We start from the raw sequence: 23,392 nt of genomic DNA on the forward strand, positions 1-23,392 counted from the left end.
TTAGGTTCCTGTGAGTCTCTGGTCATAACATTTTCATCAGCCAATCAATGTATAACCTTATTTTATATGTGTTTCCTTTTAAAAACTCCTATTTAATTTATACTGTTGACTCATTAGCATTGCACTCATGGATAGACAAGGCACTGTAACTCATGCCTGAATGAAGCTTGTCTAAAACATGTATTTTCTCTGTAAAGCACATCACAGGTTTTTTGTAATCATGAACACAAGATAGCATTTCAGCACTACACTTAGGGTCCATTTTAAACCATGAAATCACCATCAAAAAGCACAAAAAGGCAAAATATGTGCCCGCAAATAACAAAAGGGACACCTGTTGAAGTGAAACAAGATGGTAGAGCATCGCCTTGTTTGACTTCAGCTGGAAACACACCTGTCAGGAAACAAATTTTCCACTGCTTTGTGCACATGCATGTCTGCCAATGACCACAAAGGCACTGTGAAAGCACCTCAAGTATTGATTTGAGGGATTTGGGGGGTTGCAAATAAATTTTAGTGAGTAGATGAATTCACAGAGATGGAATCCATGCATAATGATGACCAACTGTATACTCACATGTATAAAGCTGCACATACATACAAGTACAGATGCCCAAGGCAGGAAGCAACTCCAGGGACTTTCTTCCTTTGCTTAATGGAATCAGGTGCACTTTTAAAGCTAAGCTTGCTAGAAATGTCCTATTCCACCCCTAAATTTTACAAATTGGTAACCACATCAACCCAGTGTAGGGCTGTTAACTTAACAGGAAAGAAACAGCCTAAAAATTCAAAGTGTTCACATAATAATTTTCTCAATTATATTCCTAAACCTGCTTTCTCTTTTCATCATCACTATTTATTAAATATTTATAAATAATATACTAAATTCTTCACATGTTTTAATATCATCTAACCAATACAATATTACTATGTTTAATAACCGTTTTATAAAGAAAATCTTATGACTTCAAAGTCTAAGCTCATAACAGCTGCATTATTTATTCAATTACTCATTCAAGAAATAATTGAATGCCCACTATGTTCCATAGGTAACTGAGAAATTAGTGGTAAAAAATTTTCAGTTCATATGGCATTTAAAATCTAGTGAGGAGAAATTACAATATATTTCTGGTGTTACATTTTATTTTTTCAAAAAAAAACACAAAAACAAGTAAAAACTGAGTGACGGGAAGATATTATTTTACATGTAACATTCACCTTCCTTAATAAAATATTCCTGGAGCAGAGTCCTGCAGGAAGAGAGAAAGCAAGGCATGTAAGCATCAAGAAAAAAAGTGTTTTGGAACAAAATTACAATAATCATAAAGTCCCTTGAGCAGGAGCATGCTTGGGTAGTTCAGGGAATGGCCTAGAAGATTACAGACAGCAGTGAGCAAGGAGGAAATTGGTAAGAAAAGTAGAGGTCAGAGAGGTAGCCTGGAGTCAGATTATGGCTACTCAGAGTGATAGAAGAAGCTTCCAAGGGTTTGGATGAGAGGAATGACATTATTTGCCCTATGTTTTAAAAGAATCATTCTGGCTACTCCGTAGAGAATGACTGTGGAATGGCAGAAAATAGTGGCAACATTTGGGAAGGAATTACAATTATCATGGCAAGTGATGATGCTAACATGGACCAGGATGATAGCAATTTGAGGTGGTGAGAAATTGTCAGATTTTACATATTCTTTTGCTCTATAAGTATTTACTGAGCCCCAACCATATTTGAGTATCTAATTCAGGTGCTTAGCGTACATTATTAAACAGTATAGACAATGACTCACTTCTTTATAAAGTTTATATTCTAACAAAGAGAGGCAGACAATAAGTGATGAGATGAAAATAAATAGAGGAGATTAAAAATAAGCAGACATCTAGGATGTTAAAAGATGATAAATAGTAGGAAAAAGCATGTGAATGGGATAGCAGATTGTAATATTAAATAAGGTGTTAGACCAGGCTTTATTGAGAAGGCGATATTTGAGTTAAGCCTTTAAGGAGATGGGGGAGTTGTACTTGTGGATATCTTGGGGTATATACCAGGCCAGAAAAATGGCTAGTGCAAAGGTGCTGTGGCAGAATATTCCTATCATATCAATTTTAGCGTAGCTCTTGCAGAGTAAACGAAGGAGGGAAATGTAGGAAAGGATGTTAAAAAATATATAGGAGAAAGATAGTGTAGGATGTTTCAGGTTATTTTAAGAGCATTGACTTTTACGATGAGAAAAATGGGGAGCCATTGCAGAGTATTGAGCAATGCTCTGACATGACCTGAATTATATTGTTAAAGATTCTTTCTGTTTTTTTTCTGTTAAAAAAGCAGTCGGTAAAGGAGTCTGTTGAAGTAATCTGACAGGTGAGTCACAGTCGTGCTCCAACCTCCTTGATAACAATTGAGACTGTGATTTAGAATCTGGATATATTTTGAAGATTCAACCAACAGGATTTTAAAAACAGAAGAATGTGAAATAAAAACCTAAGTCAAACATCACCCAAGATTTTAGACAAAAAAACTAGAAAATGAGAGTGAGTGACCATCAATCCAGGTGGGAATACTGTGTGTAAATTAGGGTTTATGGAGTGGGGAGAGTTAAATGCTTGGCTTCCACAACATACATTTGAGATATCTATTAGATGTGCAAGCAGAGATGTCAAGTAAGCAGCTCGATATCAAATTATGCAGTTCATAGGAGGTCCTGACAAGACAGAGAAAAAAGTGGAGCATTCATAAAGATTAAATGTCGTCTAAATCCATATGACTAGATGAGATCACCTGAGGAATGCATGTAGATAGAGAATAGAAGTGGTCTAAGGAAGGCAGAGCAGTAAAGGACAGTTGGAAGAAACAGCCAGCGAGGAAGAAAACAAAGAAAGAGAAAATTGTCTTGGAAGCAAATATGCCTTAAAACATATTGTAAGGAAGGACAGAGAATTGTGTTTCTATATAAGGTGGCAACTGTCATGAGCATGACTATCAAAGCTAAATGAAACACACTGAATTAAATAGAAAATATGAAGATTAAATAAAATACTGGAAGATTGGAAAGTAACGGAGGCAAATAAGACTTGAGTAGCCATACTCTCCAAGAGAAAAAGGAGACCTCTACTATTTCCATAGGGGCCTTTACTAAGTCATATAAGGCCTGTGCAAAAGTAATTGTGGTTTTTGCCATTGAAAGTAATGCATTAAACACCACCTAAACATGATTGAGGTGTGCTTTTTATATTCTATCTGCTTGCCAGAAGAAAATCAAATTCTTCCTGGAAGAGGCTGCCACCTCTAGAGTTTACTGTTAACATGCCTAATGTTAACTGTACTTTTAAATACATAATGTCTGTCCTTCAATTAAGTCACCAGGCCTTGTAAGAAGCAAGACTAAATGACCAAAAACTAAGAACATAGACACACAGCAAAAGCCGAAAAAGTTCTGACATTCATATAATTAGTATTCTATTTGAAGAGAGAGAGAATGGGGCAAATGCAATATTTGTAGAAATAGTGCCTAAGAATTTTCCAAAACAGATAAAAGCCATTAGTCACAGATTCAAGAAACTCTCTCTACAAAGCCCCAGCAGGTTAAACAAAGAAGAAAACTATATCTAGACAATTCATTTTTAAAATCTGCTGAAAATAAAAGTTGATAAATCTCAAAAATAATGAGAGAAAAATGATAAATTTTATTTAACTGGAAAAATAAAACTTACAGCTGACCATGCAATAAAATGAAAGAAGTGAGAAGACAATGGAATGACATGGTGAAAATCTACAACTTAGAATTCTACACCCAATGAAAATATGCTTTAAAAATTAAGATGATATTAAGACATTTTTAGGCAAACAAAAATGGAGGGAATTTTTCCACTCAGGGTTTTATACTGACTTTTATAGGAATTTTTCAGTCAAAAAGAAAATAATTCCAGATAGAAGCACCGTAATTCATGACAGAGTGCAGAGCACTCGAAATGATGAATATGTGGGTAGTGTAAGAGAACATTAACTATTAAAATAGCAATAATACAAATGTCTTGTGGGTTTTCAAATGTATGTAGAATTAAAATGCATGAAAACAATAGCATAAAAGGCAGGCATAGGGCAGGTAAATGGAGACAGACTGTTTGGGATCTTTGCATTGCCAGGGAAATGGTAAATGTATGAAATAGACTGTAATTAGTTTTTGCCCCCAAAATAAAGATAATAAAAGAATGCATATGCAATAAGCTAATACAGAGATAGAATGCGTTAATATAAAAATATTATTCCAAAGTAAGTAGTAAAGATGAAACAAGGGACCAAGAAACAGGGGAGATTAATAGATATCAGTAAGATCATAGACAAACTTAAATCAATCTGTAATTTTAGTAAATACTTAATTATTAAAAGAATAGATTCTAAAAGACAAAGTTGTGAGACTGTATCAAAACAAAATGTGAATATATGCTGCCTGTAAGAGAAGCATATATTCTGTCACTAAATATAAAGTGACAGAAAAATTGAAAATGAAATAATAAAAATACATACACTATGCAAGTGATAATTCAAAGAAAGCTGGTATTACTCTACTATTGTAAGTGATAGAATAAATTTAAGGCAAGCAATATTACTTGAGGTAGAAATATAGAAATATTTCTTGAACTGATAAAAATATTAATTAAAGAGGATGATACATGATAGCCTTATAATAGTCTATAAAACAAGATACTGAATGTATAGATGAATAAAATAGTGTGTTTGCGAGTATACCATATAGGTGTATATTCTTCATAGCTTATGCATCTATATAGTCACACTGGGTGCAGATTGATCCCAAGAAGGGTAAGTGACATTGTCTTAAGCAGTTCTCTTCAATCAAGAGCTATTTCTAGAGAAGGTTGATGACTAAGACCTATCAGCAGGCAGTGTTCATAGTTGGTAGAAAAGTCCTTCAATCTTTAAAAAAAAATTAGTGTGTCACAGGGTCCAGTACAAATAAGACTTATTCCAGGAATTTTAATGCAGTCATTGAAATTCATTGCATTGATAAAAGAAAGGAGAGAAAACTCACATGTTCATCTCATTAATGCCAAAAATGTTTTGACAAAATTCAATACCCATATATGATTTTTAAAAAATCTCGATCAAACCAGGAAAAGAAGGTAATTTCCTTAATCAAGTAGAGCTCCTTGACATGCAATTTGTAGCAAATATCATACTTAGTAAATTATTGAAGTTTCACTCCCTAAAACTGGGAGTGAAACAATGTGTCAACTACTCTCACTTCTATTCATAATTAGACAGGAGGTCCTATCAAATTCAATAAAGCAAGAGAAAGTGGTATTAAGATTGAAAAGAGAAAAAAGATGTAACTGCCTTTATTTGCAGATCATTTGAGTATTTCCTGGAGAAAATTCAAAAGAATGTAAAGATGAAATATAGTTGATATCTAACTTAGCAAAGCTGCTGAATACTTAGCCAACTTATAATAAAAATCCTCACCAAGTTCTACATATTAGCAACAGTTAGCAATAGGAATTTTAACACGGTACCATTTACAATAGAACAAATACATAAAATACTTAGAAATAAATCTGACAAAAGATGTGCAAGACACAAAGAAAATTATAAAATAAAGTATTATTGAAATAAACTTAAAAAGACAAAGGGAAGGAATTACCATGTTAGTTAATTCAAAGGCTTAACATTGTAAAGATGTCAGTTTCCTTAATCCTTTTCCTCTCATTCCAATCAAAATTCTAGGAGATTTTTATAGACACTGAGACATTATTTTAAATTTTGTATGGAAATATTGAGATATAAGATTATCCAAGAGTCTTCAGGAAGAGAAACCACAGTTCAAAGACTTTTATAACCAGATATCTAAGATGTATGAAGTTATAAAAATTAAAACAGTATATGCAGAGAGAGACAACTCAAGAGAACCCACAGGAAATCCAAACATGGAGCCATGCATATGCAGTCCCCTGATTTATGACCAGGTTTACACTGCAATGCAACTAGCAAAAGATAGTCCTTTCAATACGTGTTGTAGGGTCAACTGAATATCCATGTCTTGTGCATAATACCATACAGAAAAACTAATTTCAGGTGGGTAGAAGAGTTAAACATAAAACCTGGCCAGGCACAGTGGCTCATGCCTATAATCCCAGCACTTTGGGAGGCTGAGATGGACTGATAGCTTGGGCCCAGAGTTTGAGACCAGCCTGGGAGACACAATGAAACCCTATCTCTGCAAAAAAATATAAAAATTTAGCTGGGTGTGGTGGCCCATACCTGTAGTCCCAGCTACTGGGTAGACTGAGGTGAGAGAATTGCTTGAGCCTAAGAGTCAGAGGTTGCAGTGAGCACAACTGCACTCCAGCCTGGGCAACCCTGTCAAAAAAAAAAAAAAAAAAAAAAGGGAGAAGAAAAAAAAAAACAAAACCAAAAAAGCATAAAAACTAGTACAATAAAGACATGCTAAGTGATCATGTAGGAGAATGTCTTTATATCCTTTGACAATATTTTGTTTTTCTTCCAAGTCTCACTCTGTCACCCAGGCTAGAGTGCAGTTGTGCTCACTACAGCCTCTGACTCCCATGCTCAAGCAATTCTCCCACCTTAGCCTCCCTAGTAGCTGGAATTACAGGTGCCTGCCACCACAACTGGCTAATTTTTTATTTTTAGTAGAGACAGGGTTTTGCCATGTTGGCCAGGCTGGTCTTAAACTCCTGGCCTCAAGTGATTTGCCTACCTCAGCCTCACAAGGTGCTAGGATTACAGGTGTAAGCCACCGCACCTGGCCAGTATTTTATACTTAGAGGTAAACAAAGATTTCATAAACAAGATACAAAAAGTATTAACCAAAAGCATAAGTTCTTTCAGAACTTTTTTCTATCACAAGATAGCAAAGTGAAAAGCCATGCTACAGAGTGATATAACACATAAATCTGACAAAAGACATCTAGAATATAAAAGAACTATTACATTAAAAATCAATAAGAAGGAGGGTCACAACTCAATTTTTAAAATGGGAAAATACCTGAATAATCAATTCATGAGAGAGGATATTGAAAGGGCAAAACAGTGATTAACATGATTAGTTCTCGGGAAATGTACAGTAAAACTGCAATAAGAAACTGAAGGGTTGTAATGAACTTAGATTTGATTCAAGTTTATTGGATTTAACTCAAAATTACAGTGAAATAGCCATGACATAGTAAACAGGGAACAAAGATGCAGAGAGCAGGGCACACGGAGTTTGAGGTGATTTACTTGGATTGAAACTGAAGATACAGCTGCAAGAACTGGGACTGGCAAGATCTAGGCAATATTTCATCATTCTGAAGGCAATGCTCTGGTCCCATTGAAAGAACCAGAGTGCTAATCAGGAAACAGATGCAGAAACTCAGTCTCACATGCTTTCCAAAGGGAGTGATGTCAATGCACTGTAATTATGTGGATATGGATGCCCGGGACACTTTTCAGTAACAAAATATAAGACGAATTGTAATCTAAACTGGTGGAAAGAGTAAAAAACACATGGAATATTTTACTTATGTAATCAAATAAACTTTATGAACATCATCAATAAATCTACAATGAGATACCACTACATACTGACAATAAATTCCAAGTATGAAAATGTGGAGTAACTGGAACTCTCCTGCTGTCATGGTGGGAATATAAATTGATACAGTCCCTTTGGGAACCATTTAGCTGTATATACCCAAGCTATGGCACAGCAATTTCAGTCCTGGGTGTGTACCTAAGAGAGATGAAAATATATGTACACACACCCACACACACACACACAAACTTGTACAAGAATAGTCATAACAGTTTTATGCAAAATAGCCCAAACCCAAAAGTGATTCAAATTCTGTCAATATTGGAATATGTAATGTTATAGTTTATTCCTATAATGCAATATTATACTACAATGAAAAAGAATAAATTACGTGTACATGGAATAATGTGAGTGATATAATATTAAGTTAAAGAAGATATAGATTGTGTGTGTTTTATTATTATATTGACAGTTGGAAAACAAACAAAATTACATCATGATGATAAAGATTAGTGGCTATGTTTGAGCATATTAATGACTAGGAGAAGCCATTTGGGAGGCTGCTGGGTTTTTGATAATAATCTATAGTTTGCTTTGAATAATAATTACACAGGCATATTTACTATGTAATATTTATTCATCCATACATACACAATATTTATGCACTTCATATGTATTTTGGTTCACTAAAATATTTGAAAAAAAGAAGAATGATGGAGGGTTCAACTGTGTCAAAGATGTAGATGACTCATTTAAAAGGAAGAACGGCAACATAGAGGTCACTGATAGCCTTGACCAAAGGAGTTTCAATGCGGTAATTAGGATGAACACATAAATGGAGTGGGTTCAGGAGAGACTGGGAGGAGAGTAAGTTGAGGCAGTGAGTATTGTCTAGGTTCTAACTCTGGTTGGGATCCAAGGTCCCTCATGATCTTGCCCTACCTAATCTATATATTCTTTTCTTCCATTAAAATATCTACCTTTTTTTCCCCAAAGTCCTAAGGTCCCTTTTGGCTTTTACCCTATAACACACACTGTTACTCTGTGTTATCTAAATGAGACAAACATTCATCAGGGAACTCAATAAGTAGAGAAATAAGTCTAGAAAAGTGCTCCTTAGCATCCCCCAAAGAGCTAAGTTTAGAATGGTATAGAGCAGTGGTTCTCAAATATTAATGAGCTTTAGAATTATTGGAAAAATCTTGCTAAAAATGTGTATATTTGAGCTTCATTGCCCAGAGATTTAGAATCAGTAGATCTATCAGCAATGAGAATGGAGGAGCGGCAGTGGGAAGTATGTAGAAATTTGCACCTATAATATGTACTGTGAGAAACTCTAATGTTACTCATGTACAGACATCCTGTGAAGAGACACTACTCTGTTATGTGCAAGCAGACAGGAAAGAGAGAATAGAGGCAGAATTTCACTACTGGTAGGGTAAATGGAATAAACAATGATTCTGTGTTTATTCTATTTCTCTTCTGTCCTGGAGCCTTCAGCTCCTGTTGTACAGATAAGTTCTCTGAGCCCTGGGATATGATCATGTTTCTTTTCTGTCATCAAGGTTCTTTGTGTTGTAGGCTTATAAGAAAACCAAAGCTTTGCTGATAAACTTTCTTCTTTCTTTCCTTTCCCCTTTACTCTTTTATTCTCCCTTTTTTCTTTCCCTTCCTTTCATCTTCGATCCTCCCTTTTCTTCTTCCCTTTTTTTCTTGTACTCTTCCCTATTTTTCCCATTTCTTTTTCACTGTTTCTTTCCATTTTACCTCCCTTCCTCGTTTCCTCTCTCCCTCCAACTCTCAGATAGAAAAGAGGAAGTTCAACCAGAACTCTAACTCTACGTACTGTATCTTCATGGTCAACAAGCCCTACGCCATTACCTGCTCTGTGGTGGCGTTCTACATCCCATTTCTTCTCATGGTGCTGGCCTATTACCGCATCTATGTCACAGCTAAGGAGCATGCCCACCAGATCCAGATGTTACAACGGGCAGGAGCCTCCTCCGAGGGCAGGCCTCAGTCGGCAGACCAGCATAGCACTCACCGCATGAGGACAGAGACCAAAGCAGCCAAGACCCTGTGCATCATCATGGGTTGCTTCTGCCTCTGCTGGGCGCCATTCTTTGTTACCAATATTGTGGATCCTTTCATAGACTACACTGTCCCTGGGCAGGTGTGGACCGCTTTCCTCTGGCTCGGCTATATCAATTCCGGGTTGAACCCTTTTCTCTACGCCTTCTTGAATAAGTCTTTTAGGCGTGCCTTTCTCATCATCCTCTGCTGTGATGGTGAGCGCTACCGAAGACCTTCCATTCTGGGCCAGACTGTCCCTTGTTCAACCACAACCATTAACGGATCCACACATGTGCTAAGGTGAGTATATTAAGGGACTTCATCAATTTGGCGGATTTGTATTACTCAGAAGAAGTAATGCTCCAGTTTTCTGTTTCCAGTGGGGTTATCCCTGAAACCTGCATATAATTTGCAAAGATTAAAAAAGATTCTACCATCTGGTCATTGAATAGAGTAGTGGTTAAGAGCTCAGCCTCTGGAGGGAGACTGACTTTCATTCGATTCTAGTCTCCATAGTTCTATGAACTTGGGTGGGTCATTTAAACATTATTAACCTTAATGTCATTTTTTAAAAACTTAAGATAATAATCACTGTATCTACATCACAATGTTTTTATGAGAAATTAGCTAGTGTATGTGGAGCGCACGGCATGCCCTGACATTTAATAAGTATTCAGTAAATGTTAGCTATTATTATTTAAAGGTGGTACTTTAGAGTAGTGGTTAAAAGCATGGGTTTTAAAGTAAAATAGATTTTGTCTTGACCCTCAGTGCTCCTACTATCCATCTGCATACTCTGTCTTGGTTTTACTTTCCTTACCTTTAAAGAAAGGTAATAATGTTAATTCTCATCTCTTGCAGGTTTTGTGATGAGTAGAGATAATATATTCATATAGGACCTGACATACAGTAAGCACTCGCAATAGTACTAAAAATGTTGTGAATATTATTAGGGCCAGTAGTAATAGCATAGTGCCTGTAAACCTAAGATGGCCATAAATAACATGATAAACTGAAAATAAATACAATAATAAATATAAAACAGTAATACCATGTGATATAATGGTGTATAGAATGGCAATCTAGAATTGAGGTAGAAAGAAAAGGAAGTTGATTGGGCTTAATAAGCTCAGGGGAGGCTTCACAGAACATAGAACAGTATTTCATAAGAATCTGAGACATGAAGGAGAAAGCAGAGAAGCCATTTCAAGCAAATAGAACAGCATAAGGAAGGAAATGAAATATAAGAGAATATGGAAATGTGCAGTGATTTTTTTCCCAAGGTCACATAGGTGGATGGAGGTGGGAGTGATTTTGGAGTCAAATGTTCAGTGTCTAGTCGTGATACCTTTTTCTAAACCCTGAGAAATTTCTGGTCACCCTGGGCTAGAATTGTTCTCAGCTATGAAAAGCCATTTGTGATGAGTGCATTCATCCTGTAGCAAAACTAGATTGTCAATGACATTTTTTTTCTTTGCCCTGAGATGCACAGGAATTTCTAAAGAATAGTTCCTTCTTTGAGACAAGCATTTAATTTTTCTGATGATGATTAGTATTCAGCTCTTCTGGCAGCTGAAAATTGGGGGATATTTTCATTTGCATGTTTAATAAAAGAAGAAAATAAAAATAAGAATTGCTTTAAAATATAAATGCTGTGCCTCGGAGGCTGCTCAGAGCATGAATTCCATTTTTTGCTACAAGTGTAGGCAGATTTGTAGCTAAAGCCTAGCATGGTGTTGTGGTTTAAGCTGGTGGAAAGGCCCCAAAGGATACTCCTAGAAGCTGACATTCTCTCTTAATTATTATGCCTTCATGAGTGTCATAGAAAGAATTCAACCATAAAGTGTGTGTACAAGAACTTCTATGTGGGTGCCAAATAGGTTTTAGCTATTTAAGCTAGCAGTTGCCTAAGTACGGGCTGTTGACAACTTACAAACAGCGTATGCTCCAACACTTCATTTGCTAAGTCAGTTGTTTAGCAGTTGATGGCTTTTTTCCCATAGAAACTGTCATAGAGAGTTTGGGAGTTTGTAGGGCAGCCCAAGAAAGCCTATTTTACTAAATAGGATGTATTGTTAAAATCCTGCTGTGGCTGGTAATCTGTAGGATGATCATAAAGCAAAGAGATAATTTAGAGATGGCGTATGGATGTACACTCCATATTTTCTTCCATAAATTTCTTCATGAGGTCTATGATGTTTTCCTCTGGGGGTGGAGAATCTTATAAGAGTAAGGGTGGCCTACACAGAATAGTTGAAACCTGCATCCACTAGAGGGTAAATCTCACAAAGGACAGGAATTCTGCCTATTTTATTCAATGCTGTATACCAGATACCCAGCATGTTGTCTGATACGTGTAGGAACTTAATTTTTTGATTTGTTAATTCTTTAAGAATTAACAAATCATAAAATTAATTCTTCTGATAAATTGTTTTAACTTAGCACAACTAAGAAAATTTTGCATATTTCTTAAAAATCCCACAAGTAGAGCATCAGCAAATTCAGATGAATTCAAGAAATATAAACCAAAACAATGAAAATTAGTATCAGCTTTTATCCTGCTAATCCTACGCCTGTTCCCAGAGAAAATAGTTAACATTAGTCTGCTGATCTTTTTAATGTATTTACAAACATTCATAAAACTTTTCAAACACATAAGTGATGATTTTCTGTGAGGCTGAAGAAGATTTGACTTAGAAAATGGAATCGTTCTATATGTACTTATCTACATTTTGTTTTTTATCCTTTAACAAAACGTTTTGAAGATCTTTTCACTGGGGAAAATACAGCTCTAACTCATTCATTTTAGCTGTTCCATAATCTTCTGTATTAAAAATACATATTCAAATTTATTTAATTTTTTGGTATTAGTGGTGATGTAGGTGTTTCCAATTACTTGCCATTGCAAACTGTACTGTTTTTAATGCTCTGGAACACATTTCCTGGTGCATATGCTAGTATTTCTTTCAGATAGCTATCAAAAATGAAATTGTTCTATTGCAGGTATGGTCATTTAAAATTTTTACGTTTACTATAATATTGGCATCCTAGCACACTGTAATAATTTGCATTCTCATCTGCGAGTGTGAGAGTATCCTGTACTCCTTCTCCTCACCAACGTTGAGTATTATTAATCTTTAATATTTTCTTAATTAAAATATATTAGGATGGTGCAGAAGTAATTGCCATATTTAATTTGCATTACCCAGTGATTTATTAGATTGAACTTCTTCTAAATTAGTTATTTACTATTTATATTCATTATTATATAAACTGCATCTTTATGTGTTTGGCCCTTTTTGTGACAACTTTGTTGTCTTTTTCTTATTAATATTTCTGTGTATTCTTCATTATATTCTGTGTCATAGACTTGGCAAATACACCTCCCCATCTCTTACTTATTTTTTAACTTTGGTTAACTTTTGACATAGAGAAGCTTCAGATTTTGAAAAGGTGTTCTTGACCTCTTAGAGTTGGCCCAGCTTCCTTCTTAAAATACTTCCCACATTAATTTTCCTTAACACCATACTTTCCTGGTTTTCCTGCTAACTCACCAGCAACTTTTTCCCAATTTCTTTTACAGGCTCTTCCTTCTCTCTTTGGCTTCTAACTGTTGGAGTTCTTCAGGACTTGGCTTTTGATACTCTTCTCAGACTATGCTCTTACTTTACACATTCACTATCTATAACTTTAAATACAATCTTCATGCCGTCAAATCTCTTTAATCAATATCTCCAGGACATAACACTCCTCTGACATCCAGAGAGAAGATCCAATTTGCTTCCTTGACAACCCCATATAGGTACCTCTTAGAAATCTCAAAAGTAAAATGAGAATAATAATCTCACTGATGAAACTGAGGGTTTAAGAAATGAACTAACTTGCCCATGATTCTATACAACTAAAAGGTGGCAAGCCAAGAGTCTAACCTAAGCTGCTGACTCCCGAATCCACCTGCGTAACCAGTATAACTCATTTTCACATGAAATAGCAATAGAAAACTGAGATCCAAATCTCAGATTGGTTCACCCTAGTCTGCTCAAATAGAAGGAAAAACACTGTATTCCACGATTTCCTCCATCAAACAAACAATAAAAATAACCTTCCATTAAAAAAAAAAAAAAGACAGAAATCTCAAAAGTAATGCAACCAAAACAGAATTCTTGGTTCTATACTCTTACCCCCTGTATTGGCCCATTGTGTTGCTATAAATGATTACCTGAGGCTGGGTAATTTATAAAGAAAAGAAGTTTATTTGTCTAATGACTCTACAGGCTGTATGAGCATGGCATCAGCATTGGCTCAGCTTCTGGTAAGGTCTCAGGAAGCTTTAACTCATGGCAGAAGATGAAGGGGGTTTCATACATGTCTCATGGCAGGACAGGGAGCAAGAGAGAGGAAGAGAGGAGGGAGGTGCTAGACTCTTTTTAACATCCAGATCTCACAATAACTGATACAGTGACAATTTGCTCGTCACTACAATGAGATTACTAAGCCATTCATGTGTCCTCCAAGCCCATGACCCAGACACCTCCCACTAAACCCAGCCTCCAACTCTGGGGATCACATTTCAACATGAGATTTGAAGGGGACGAACATCCAAATTATCTCACCCTCTAACTACAAGTTTTCTGAGTCATCCCTATCTCCATAAATGGAATAATCTTGTATCATGTTACTAAATTAAGACACTTTTCTGTGGCTCTGAGGGAGAACTAACATATTAGAGGGCAGGCTTAAAGATTTAAAAAAGAAACCAATCAGCTGGTATTGAGGAGATGGAGCTAAATAAAAATAACTCCAAAATTCAACCATGGGGGCAAAATATAAATCATAAAAATGTAAGATAAATAAATATCTAGCTGCATGTATAAAATTTAGAATTTTATAGGTGTGCCTTCGTTTACCTCACCCAAGGCAAACATTTAAAAAGTACTGGACAAGTCACTAGAGACCTCTTTCTATTTTATTAATAATAATGATTATGATACCTAACATTATTCCAGAAAATAATGTTTGTTACTATATTTAAGAGCTCTAAATGCATCATCGCATCTAATTTTTATAACTCAAAGAGGTAAAGTATTATTATCGTTGTCGTTTTAAAGATGAGAAAATTGAGCGTTAGGGTAAGTAACATGCCCAGAGTCACATAAATAGTAAATAATGAAGCTGGAATGCAGACCCAACTCTTTGTGACTTCAAAACTCAGTCTTGTCCATCCACTTAGAGTCAGAGTAAAGATTACAACTTTCCATGTTCACCTTGGCGTTTTGGATAAAGTTAACGAGTCATTCATTAATCTATCAACTTTACCATTTTGTTCATATTTCTCTAGTTTGCCTACAAGCCATGGAAGACTAACAACTTGTTCAAATGAAGGCATTTTCATACTCATTTTTTTAAAAAAATGGAAGTAAGTTTAGATCAAATAGGCCTAGTCTTAGTAACCACTTGTTGACTTCTATCTTTGGGTACTCATTGACTGTTCAAATAAATAATCAATTTAAAATAAGTTCATCTAAGGATTGGGATCAAACTCTTCTTCCTATGGTTTTCAGAACATACCTTTTCAACATTTCTTCAACTTGGTCATTTGTTCTTCTCTACTTCTGCTGGATGGCAGTGGCCTGTTTGCAGCACCATTTCTCATGACGTTCATACTGCGTTAGAGTAGAGAATTCCTTATTTAATTCCTATCACATCAAATATTCCTTGAGGGGAGAAACTATGGCTTTCGCTTCTCTAGTATCTCACATAGTATCTGTATAACAGTAGATGATCAACTGATTAATACATTTTTGCTGATGAAAGGTCTTCCTGATTCTCTTCAGATTTATGAAGGATTAAAATAATGAAAATTGAAAATTATGTTTTGTTTTTGAAAACTTCCCTGAGATCCTAAAAGGTGTAGAGAACTTAGTCTACAAGATTCACATTGGGAAGACCCAGTTCATGACAACACTCTGATATTGTGAGGCCTCTTTCCTTTAAAGTCTTTTTGACAGAATGGAATTTCATTTCTCCAAGTTGAATTAGAAACAACCCAGTCTGGCCTCAATGGTTTAGAATCATAGATCTCCCAAGCTTGGCCCTATCCTTATGGCTCTTTGATTGACATAAATTTTATTGTTAAATATGCAGACGGGTAGCCAATGAAATAAAATATGCTTTTGCAAGACATTCTTAGAGGATTTTGGTTACTAAAATTGTGCTAACCAGTGTACACAGTAACAGAGATGTCTGCAATTGTGTTTGACTATTTTCTGTTGAACAAGTGTCTTTGGAAATATGCAACCCATGATCAAAATAGAAGTGAAGATGGCATTTGGTTGGATGATGACACCGTTTGTCTAGACATATAGGTTACGTAGTCTTCTAAATATAGCTTCTATAAATTATTGTCATATAAATGTTTTGGGGAAATTTTTAATTTGTCTGCATGAATATATTAGAAAGAGGCATAATGCCAGTATGTGGAATTCTAAGAGGCTCTTCAAGTGCACAAACTCAGATTGTCAGTGAATTTAGATCCAGCCTCTTTCTCCTTGTTTCATCCTTAATCTTTTTCTGCAGCTGTGTTTTCCCCACCCACCAATACCTGTCCTACTCTTATAGAAATCATTTTTCCCACTCTGGGAAACCCACACTGAACACAGTGGCAGAGAAGAAAAGAAATAACTTGATGATAAAACACTAGCTGCATTCCTACTAAAGTCAGGAATAAAACAATGATGTCTTATTATCTCTTGTGGACAACATTGTACATACAAAATTCAAATGACAGAAAAAAGAAATATGATATATAAAATTTGGGAAAAAGAGCAAAGTTGCCATTATTTATTAATCATCTATATGATCTATTATGATCATATTGCAGGAAAATCCACTGTAAACTGTGAAAAGTAATAAGATATTTCATAAGGATGGCCAATAAGAGATAACACTCAACCCTCAGTGACTTTTCTACACACGAGAAATAAGCAATTAGAATGCTCAGGTGACTGAGCCAGACCCTGTCTCAAAAAATCAAAAAACAAAACAAAACAAAACAACACCATCCACAGAAGCAATAACTACTAAAATTCCTTAAAATTGTAAGACCTTTATTGAAGGAAACTTAAACTTTAAAACTGTAGTGAAGGAGAAGAGGAGACAAACTGCTAAAGGTTCATTGTGGATAGTAGAAGAGATGGCTATAAAATCCAGATTTTGCTTTTGAGGTTGTAGGCCTATTAGAACTCCAGGTTTGCAGATTCTGGAACTCAGTGTATTAGGTTCTGAAGTTTGATGTACAGGAACCATGTACTGAGCACTTAATGCAGCAGGCAGCATGCAGCAGATATAAACAGGAACCGCTGAAGCAAGGGATACACAAGCAAGGAACTACAGTAAGGTGGACATCACTGCAGGTATGCACAAGGTTTATCAGGAGCTGAGGGAATTGCTAACACATCAACAGTTTCCTTGTCATTACTGGCAACGGATATCCAGTCTCTGCTTGAACTCTTGCAATGAGAGCAGCTTGCCACCTGAGGAGCCTGCTCAAAGGTTGGGCAGCTCTAGAGCTTAAAAGGTTTTCCTTATACTGAGTTCAAGTTTCCATTCCTGTGGCTTCTACTCACTGACCGTCATTCTGCCTTGAGAAAGAGAAACCCAGGTTATATCTCTTACGTTAGGACAGCCCTTTATGTATATTTTGCCCATAGGTTCGTTCTGAGGCTTTTCTTTTTCAGAATAAATATCCCAATTTTTTTTTGTCTTGTTTTTGCTCTCCATGTATATTATTGTTGGAAATTTGGGGAGTGCAATTATCTTCCCTTAATTTTTATTTTTATTGATTGTTTTTCCTTCAAAGCATGATCAGCAGACCACTCACATTAGAATCATCTGGTAGCTTAGTAAAAACGCAGATTCCTGGGTCCCACTCATTGAATCAGGACAGGGCTTGTTTAGAGCCACAGTCCTAGACTTTTGTGGATCAGAATGGCCCAAGGTGTACTGGCACTGATTGTGATTCAGGGCTTTAAGTTACGAAACATATTACAATTCTTAGGTTCTTATAGAATCTCTCTCTCTCTCTCTTTTTTTGAAATGGAATCTCACACTGTCATCCAGTTGCAGTGTGCAAAGATCAAGTGTAATGGTTTGATCTCTGCTCACTGCAACTTCCGTTTCCTGAGTTCAAGTGATTCTCCTGCCTCAGCCTCCCAAGTAGCTGGGATTACAGGTGCCTGTCACCAAGCCTGGCTATTTTTTTGTATTTTTGGCAGAGATGGGGTTTCACCATGGTGGCCAGGCTGATCTCAAACTCCTGACCTTGTGATTCACCCACCTCGGCCTCCCAAAGTGCTGGGATTACGGGAATGAGCCATCATGCCTAGCCCAGAATATTTTAAAAGATAATAACTTTATCTAAGTTAACTGGTAAACTATAATTAGTAGAAAATTCCTTTTGGAAGTCTACTTCAGTTCATGATGCTTTCTAAGCCAAGTGACTCTCCCCACTTGGGAGACATGGTATGACTACTTAGTCTTGTGACCATGACAAGGTGGCAGGTGGTAGGAACAAGTCATATTGATTTGATTTGAGGTTCTTTGGGGATTTGATTATGGGGTTCTTTGTCCACTGGATAAATACCAAGGACCTTGCCAGTGTTGCTGCCTCTTGTATCCTCGGAGTCTAGTAAAGTGCCTGGAACATTGTAGGACTTGACGAGGGGATGCGTGAATGCTTTGTTCCTACTTCACTGGCCTACTCTCTCTTCTGTTTAACTGTCTCCATGATTATTAGCCCAGATAACGGAGGGCGGAAAAGGAACTAGGGGTGCTGACTGTCACCTTAGAACAGAGATTTTCCCTATACAAAATCTGCCAAATACTCCAGTTTTGGCTTCTTTGGTAGATAATCCCCATCCTCCTATTTCACTACTTCATTGTGAAAATAAAACAAAATAATTGATATGAAATTGCTTTGATAACTGCAATGCTCTGTCCACATGGGAGTGATCATTTTAAGAACAGACTATTCATAAATTAGGCAACACAACAGAGATTGTATGAAAAGTTTAGCTTTGGAGATGGGTTTCTCTGCTCTCTCACCAGGCTTAGATTCTTCCCTGGTTTCTCAGGTTCAGACCTTACTCAAACCAGGACACTTACCCCATTCTTAAGAAGTCTAAGAACTTTTGCAAGCACTTTCCAAAGAATTTATTGCCTGTCTAACTCGGTTCTTGGCTATCATCCTCCGTTATCCACTGTCAATCCTCATGATAAACAGACTGTCCATTGACTTGAGATCTCTAGATTTGTGTTGTACAATAGGGTAACCACTAGCCACATGTGACTATTTAAATTTTGATTTAACCAAAATGCAATACAATTAACAACTCAGTTTTTTAGTCACACTAGTTATATTCCAAGTGTTCATTAGTCACATGCAGTGAATGGCTATTGGCTTAGATTTCATAAATATAGAAAATTCTCAAGATTGTAAAATGTTTTGTTGACCAAGCAGCTCCAAAGCTATATGTGCCTTGTCTCTGGAAGGAGGCAACACAATTTTCTCTCAGACTCAGTAACTCTTGTGACCAGCCAAGGTTCAACAACTAATCAACTAATTCTAGAGGATGTGCTATATAAATCTTTAACATTTCCATGCACAATATTAGTGTATTCAGATTTCCATATGTAATCAATAGAGGAAGAAAATGTAAACATAAAAGAAGTGAAAATGAATAAGAGGCAAACAGAATGAGGTTCCCCCCAAAACACAGCAGAATTTAAAAAAATCTGGGTTATCCCTTCTTATCTCCTTTATAAATAACAGCTGTAATAACTTACAATATATTTTGTTGTTGTTGTTGACTTCTTGTCTATCTATCCAGCCAGACTGCCAGTCTCCGAGGGTAGGTACTATGCCACTTTTATTCCCTAAAATTTTCCCATAGTGCAGAAATTGCTCAATTAATATATTTGTTAAATAAACAGATGTTCTTATCATACTTCATGGTTCATCTGGACTGTGTATGCCAGAATAAGTTTTCACCACTTTAAAAAATATGTATTAATTTCATAACTGAAATACTTGTTTTTTCACTGTGAAGCCACTTGTCAACTTTTAACTTCAATACCTTAGAATTCCCCATTTCAATAAAGGTTTTCACACTGTGAATTGGAAAATTTTTGCCCATGGATGCAGAAATGATTCAGATTTGATTTACTTTAAATCTTTGGAGGTTTCTGCTAATGTTGGAAAGTCATTTGACATTTAAAAGCCATCTTACGGCCTTTGCCTTGAACTTTGGAGGTTACAATTGTATTCAACGTTTACCTCATTGTTTTGAGCCAAAATAGACTTAATCTGGGTCAATCAAAGATGGATGAGGTTGACCTCCTTTGTCTCCATTAACCTCTACCATGGCAGGCTGCATAGTTTGCTGGCCAAATGCAAAATAAAAATACAAGCCACTTGTTCAAAAGGCAGGAAAAAGTCTTCTTAAAGGTATTAAAATGTAAAGCCTTTTTCTTTTCATTCACTCCCTCCCAACTTGTCTGGGTGTTTTTTATTTGCTAATTATGTTTGTTCTAGTAAAGACATTTTTTAAATTCTTAGCACCAATTTATCATTCATTTATCATTGATACATAAATCAATTTATCATTCACTTTTACATTGTGCAATGCCAATTTCAAATACAAATGAAAGAGTATTCAACTTGTATGTGGAATTATCAAAATTATACAAATCATGGTAGGTAGTTCATACATCCTTATATGTTTTGTTTTCACCAGAATAGTGCAGAAAACTAACTCAATTGTTTTTATTTCACTTTTTGGTACACACACATTCTACTGACATTCACAGATTTAAGAATAGAGTTATTAAGAATTTCAAGGTGGTGATAGCAGAGCATTAGGTCTAGATCTGGGTTCCTGTATGTGCCCTGGTCACATACTCATAAAGCTGGCCTTGGTCCCCATTACAACATGAAGTAGCTTCTCAGAAAACACTGTTCTTGTTGAGATCACACCAGGAAAACAGTGAGAATAATAACTGCAAAAGAACCCCAATGGTCTCATCAAATACTCAGGATTAGAAAAGTTAGTACTATTTGCAAAATGTACCTGCTCTTTAGAAATGTGTTAATCGAGTGGCCTAAGCTTCGCTCCTGCTTCTTTTCTGGGCAAATGTGTTGAGGCTGAAACATTATCCCCTCTACTGAGACTTACTGTTCAGGAAAAGTTCCTGCTTCTAGCTTAGTGGAAGGCAATCGTTGACATGTAATCAAAGGGCCATCTTACTCACTACAGTGTCATGGCTGCAGGTGCTGGAATCTGGCCCACCTGGGTTTCAGTCCTGTCTGAGATCTACCATTTAGTGTCAATATGACCTTAATCATTTGACCAAACATCTCCAAGTTTTTTTCTTCATCTGTCAAATGGAGATAATATTATAACCCATTTCATAAGGTTAAGTATGGTAACCTTTTGTTAAGGTTAAGTATGATAACATCTCTTCAGGGATATGCCACTTCCTATTACACAGAAAGCACTCAATGAATGAAAACTGCTACGTTGTTATTATAAGTATTTGTATACCATCAGTATCTTGGTAGAACATCTTCCTCTAGGTCTCCAGTTATTTTCTCAGCTTCCTGATAAGTATTTCTTAAGAAATGAGTCAATAGAAATTTCCATGTTCTAAACACTCTTCCTGAAACAAGGGACATAGAGCTCCTTGACTAGAAGAAAAGGCAGAAATAAATTAATCACACTGTTTATAAATAATTGTTTAAGCAACATGAAATAAGACTTGTTTCCTGGATACATCATGCCCTGTGCTGAACAGTTGAGACTGTTATATTGAATATCCCTTCTGGATTTTGAATTACCTGTAGGTATTTCTTTGACCCAACATAAAATATACCAGCCATGTCAAACAAGTCGAGCACATTCTATGTGTGTTTGTTTTCCCCCTTTTGCTCCATAGGTGCACCCGCTGTCAGAGTGTTGGGATTCTATGTACCAGCCCTCTGAGATCAGCGTTCACAATAAAGAGGGATTGTGCATGCCACCATGCAGGGCAAGCCCCTAAACAACACTCAGCTCCAGAAGTGCCCAACGTGGTTTATTTGAGGTCAAAGACAGAGGCAGTGTGATGTGTGCCCTGGCCCTCAACCCTGGCTACACATTGCAGCTACCTGGGGCCCCCTTAAGCAATACCTGAGCCTGAGCTTCGCTTGTAGAGATTGTTTTAATTGGTTTGGTTGGGAACCAGAAATCCATTTATTTTAGGATGTTGAGTGCACAGCAGGGTTGACAACCACTGATGTCTTGGAAAGAGCAGGAGACGTGTCTTCTAATCCCTTGGTGATCATCATGAAGTTATTATCTCTCTCAACACCAGTAAAATGAGGAATTTAAATTAGATCATGCTTTAAGTTTAGATCTAACTGCATGTCTTAGACCACTGAGATTGTGAGGGTTTAAACCAGTCGCTTTCTATCAGGAATGATCTTGTTTACCAAAGAATATTTGGCAACGTCTGGAAGCATTTTTGGTTGTCACAGTGGGGGAATGCTATTCGTATATGGTGAGTGGAGGCCACAGATGCTGCTAAACATCTGACAATGCATGGAACAGCCCCACAGCAAAAAATTCTCTGGCCCTAGGTTTCCAGATAGTGCCAAGGTTAAGAAATCCTGCTTTAAACTAGTCCTCTGAGCTTTACAACAGAGAATCTCCTTGCCACTGCCAATGACAACAGGAGAGGTCTTTTAAGAATGCCAGGAGGTTCAACCCCTGCACCATTTGGCTCATTTTAATCCTCATACATTCTTAGGGCATGACCACCCCCCCAGAAAAAAAAAAAAAGAAAATCCCTGTAAAAGGCAACTGATATGGTTTCTAGGAGGAAGGGTCCTGAACTTCTGTGGTTAGAGTGCCGGCAGTAACCTTGTAGATAAGCCCTTTCTACGAGGCAGGCTCTAGGAGCTTGTTCTCTTACAGCATGTACTTGGCGAGGACACAGCCCTCCCAATTTAGTCAGAGCAGCTGTTCAGGAAGAAATCTCCAAAGCACACTGAGATACCCACTGGAAAACCATATTCCCATGTAAATGTGTGTTTAGTCCATGGTGCAATGGTGCAGGTACTTGGTCCATAGAAATGATAAAGTCTGCATCTTACGCTGGGAATTGACAAGCTGAATTCAGAAGAGGGTAAATGCCATGATTTTCTCTGCAGAATTTATGACATATAAATAACAGTGTAAGAAACTGGGAATGCTGAGCTTAGAGCAAAGAAATTTTAGGTCGTAATTATTGTTTTTACATATTTAAAGAGTTAGGGGAAGGAGGAATTCGATTTCTGCATAGTGTGAGGGAGAGAGGTAAGAAAGGATTGAGGTTATAAGAACCTGAATTTCAGCACAAAATGGAATGGATTGTCTTAACAGGGAGTTGCTAGTAAAGTTGAAGGAGGAAGTTGGATGACTGTCAGTCAATTGAAATTGTTGATTGACTGAATATCAATAACTGGAAGAACTGAATGATCATTAGTAAACATTTCTGGGGAAGAGGTGAGTAGATTGAATAACATGTTCTCAGCCCCTTTTTTGTGATTCTGTTAGTTACAAAATCGTGAGCATCTTCCCACACTGCAGTTCAGTGTAGGGGAGAGCAAACTCTACTTCAGCCAGTGTAACATTTTGTTTGGTTGAAGTTGGAGAACTTCTGGAAATATTCCTAGTGAGAAGAGATATGTCAGAGATGAT

At 36.5% G+C, this 23,392-nt stretch overlaps 1 protein-coding gene across 3 annotated transcripts in view; it reads left to right on the top strand.

The window, feature by feature from the left end:
- The window catches only part of HTR4 (5-hydroxytryptamine receptor 4), a 203,611-nt gene that overhangs the window by 133,293 nt on the left and 46,926 nt on the right, over window positions 1–23,392 (top strand). For all 3 annotated transcript variants that reach the window (XM_032250286.1, XM_032250285.1, XM_032250284.1), the window contains exon 6: window positions 9,349–9,917. In XM_032250286.1, coding sequence (XP_032106177.1) covers window positions 9,349–9,917 — 569 coding nt within the window. The remainder of the gene's footprint in view (window positions 1–9,348; window positions 9,918–23,392) is intronic.

Source organism: Sapajus apella, unplaced genomic scaffold (assembly GCF_009761245.1).
Source record: "Sapajus apella isolate SASKATOON/1434 unplaced genomic scaffold, GSC_monkey_1.0 scaffold71, whole genome shotgun sequence".
NCBI lineage: Eukaryota > Metazoa > Chordata > Mammalia > Primates > Cebidae > Sapajus > Sapajus apella.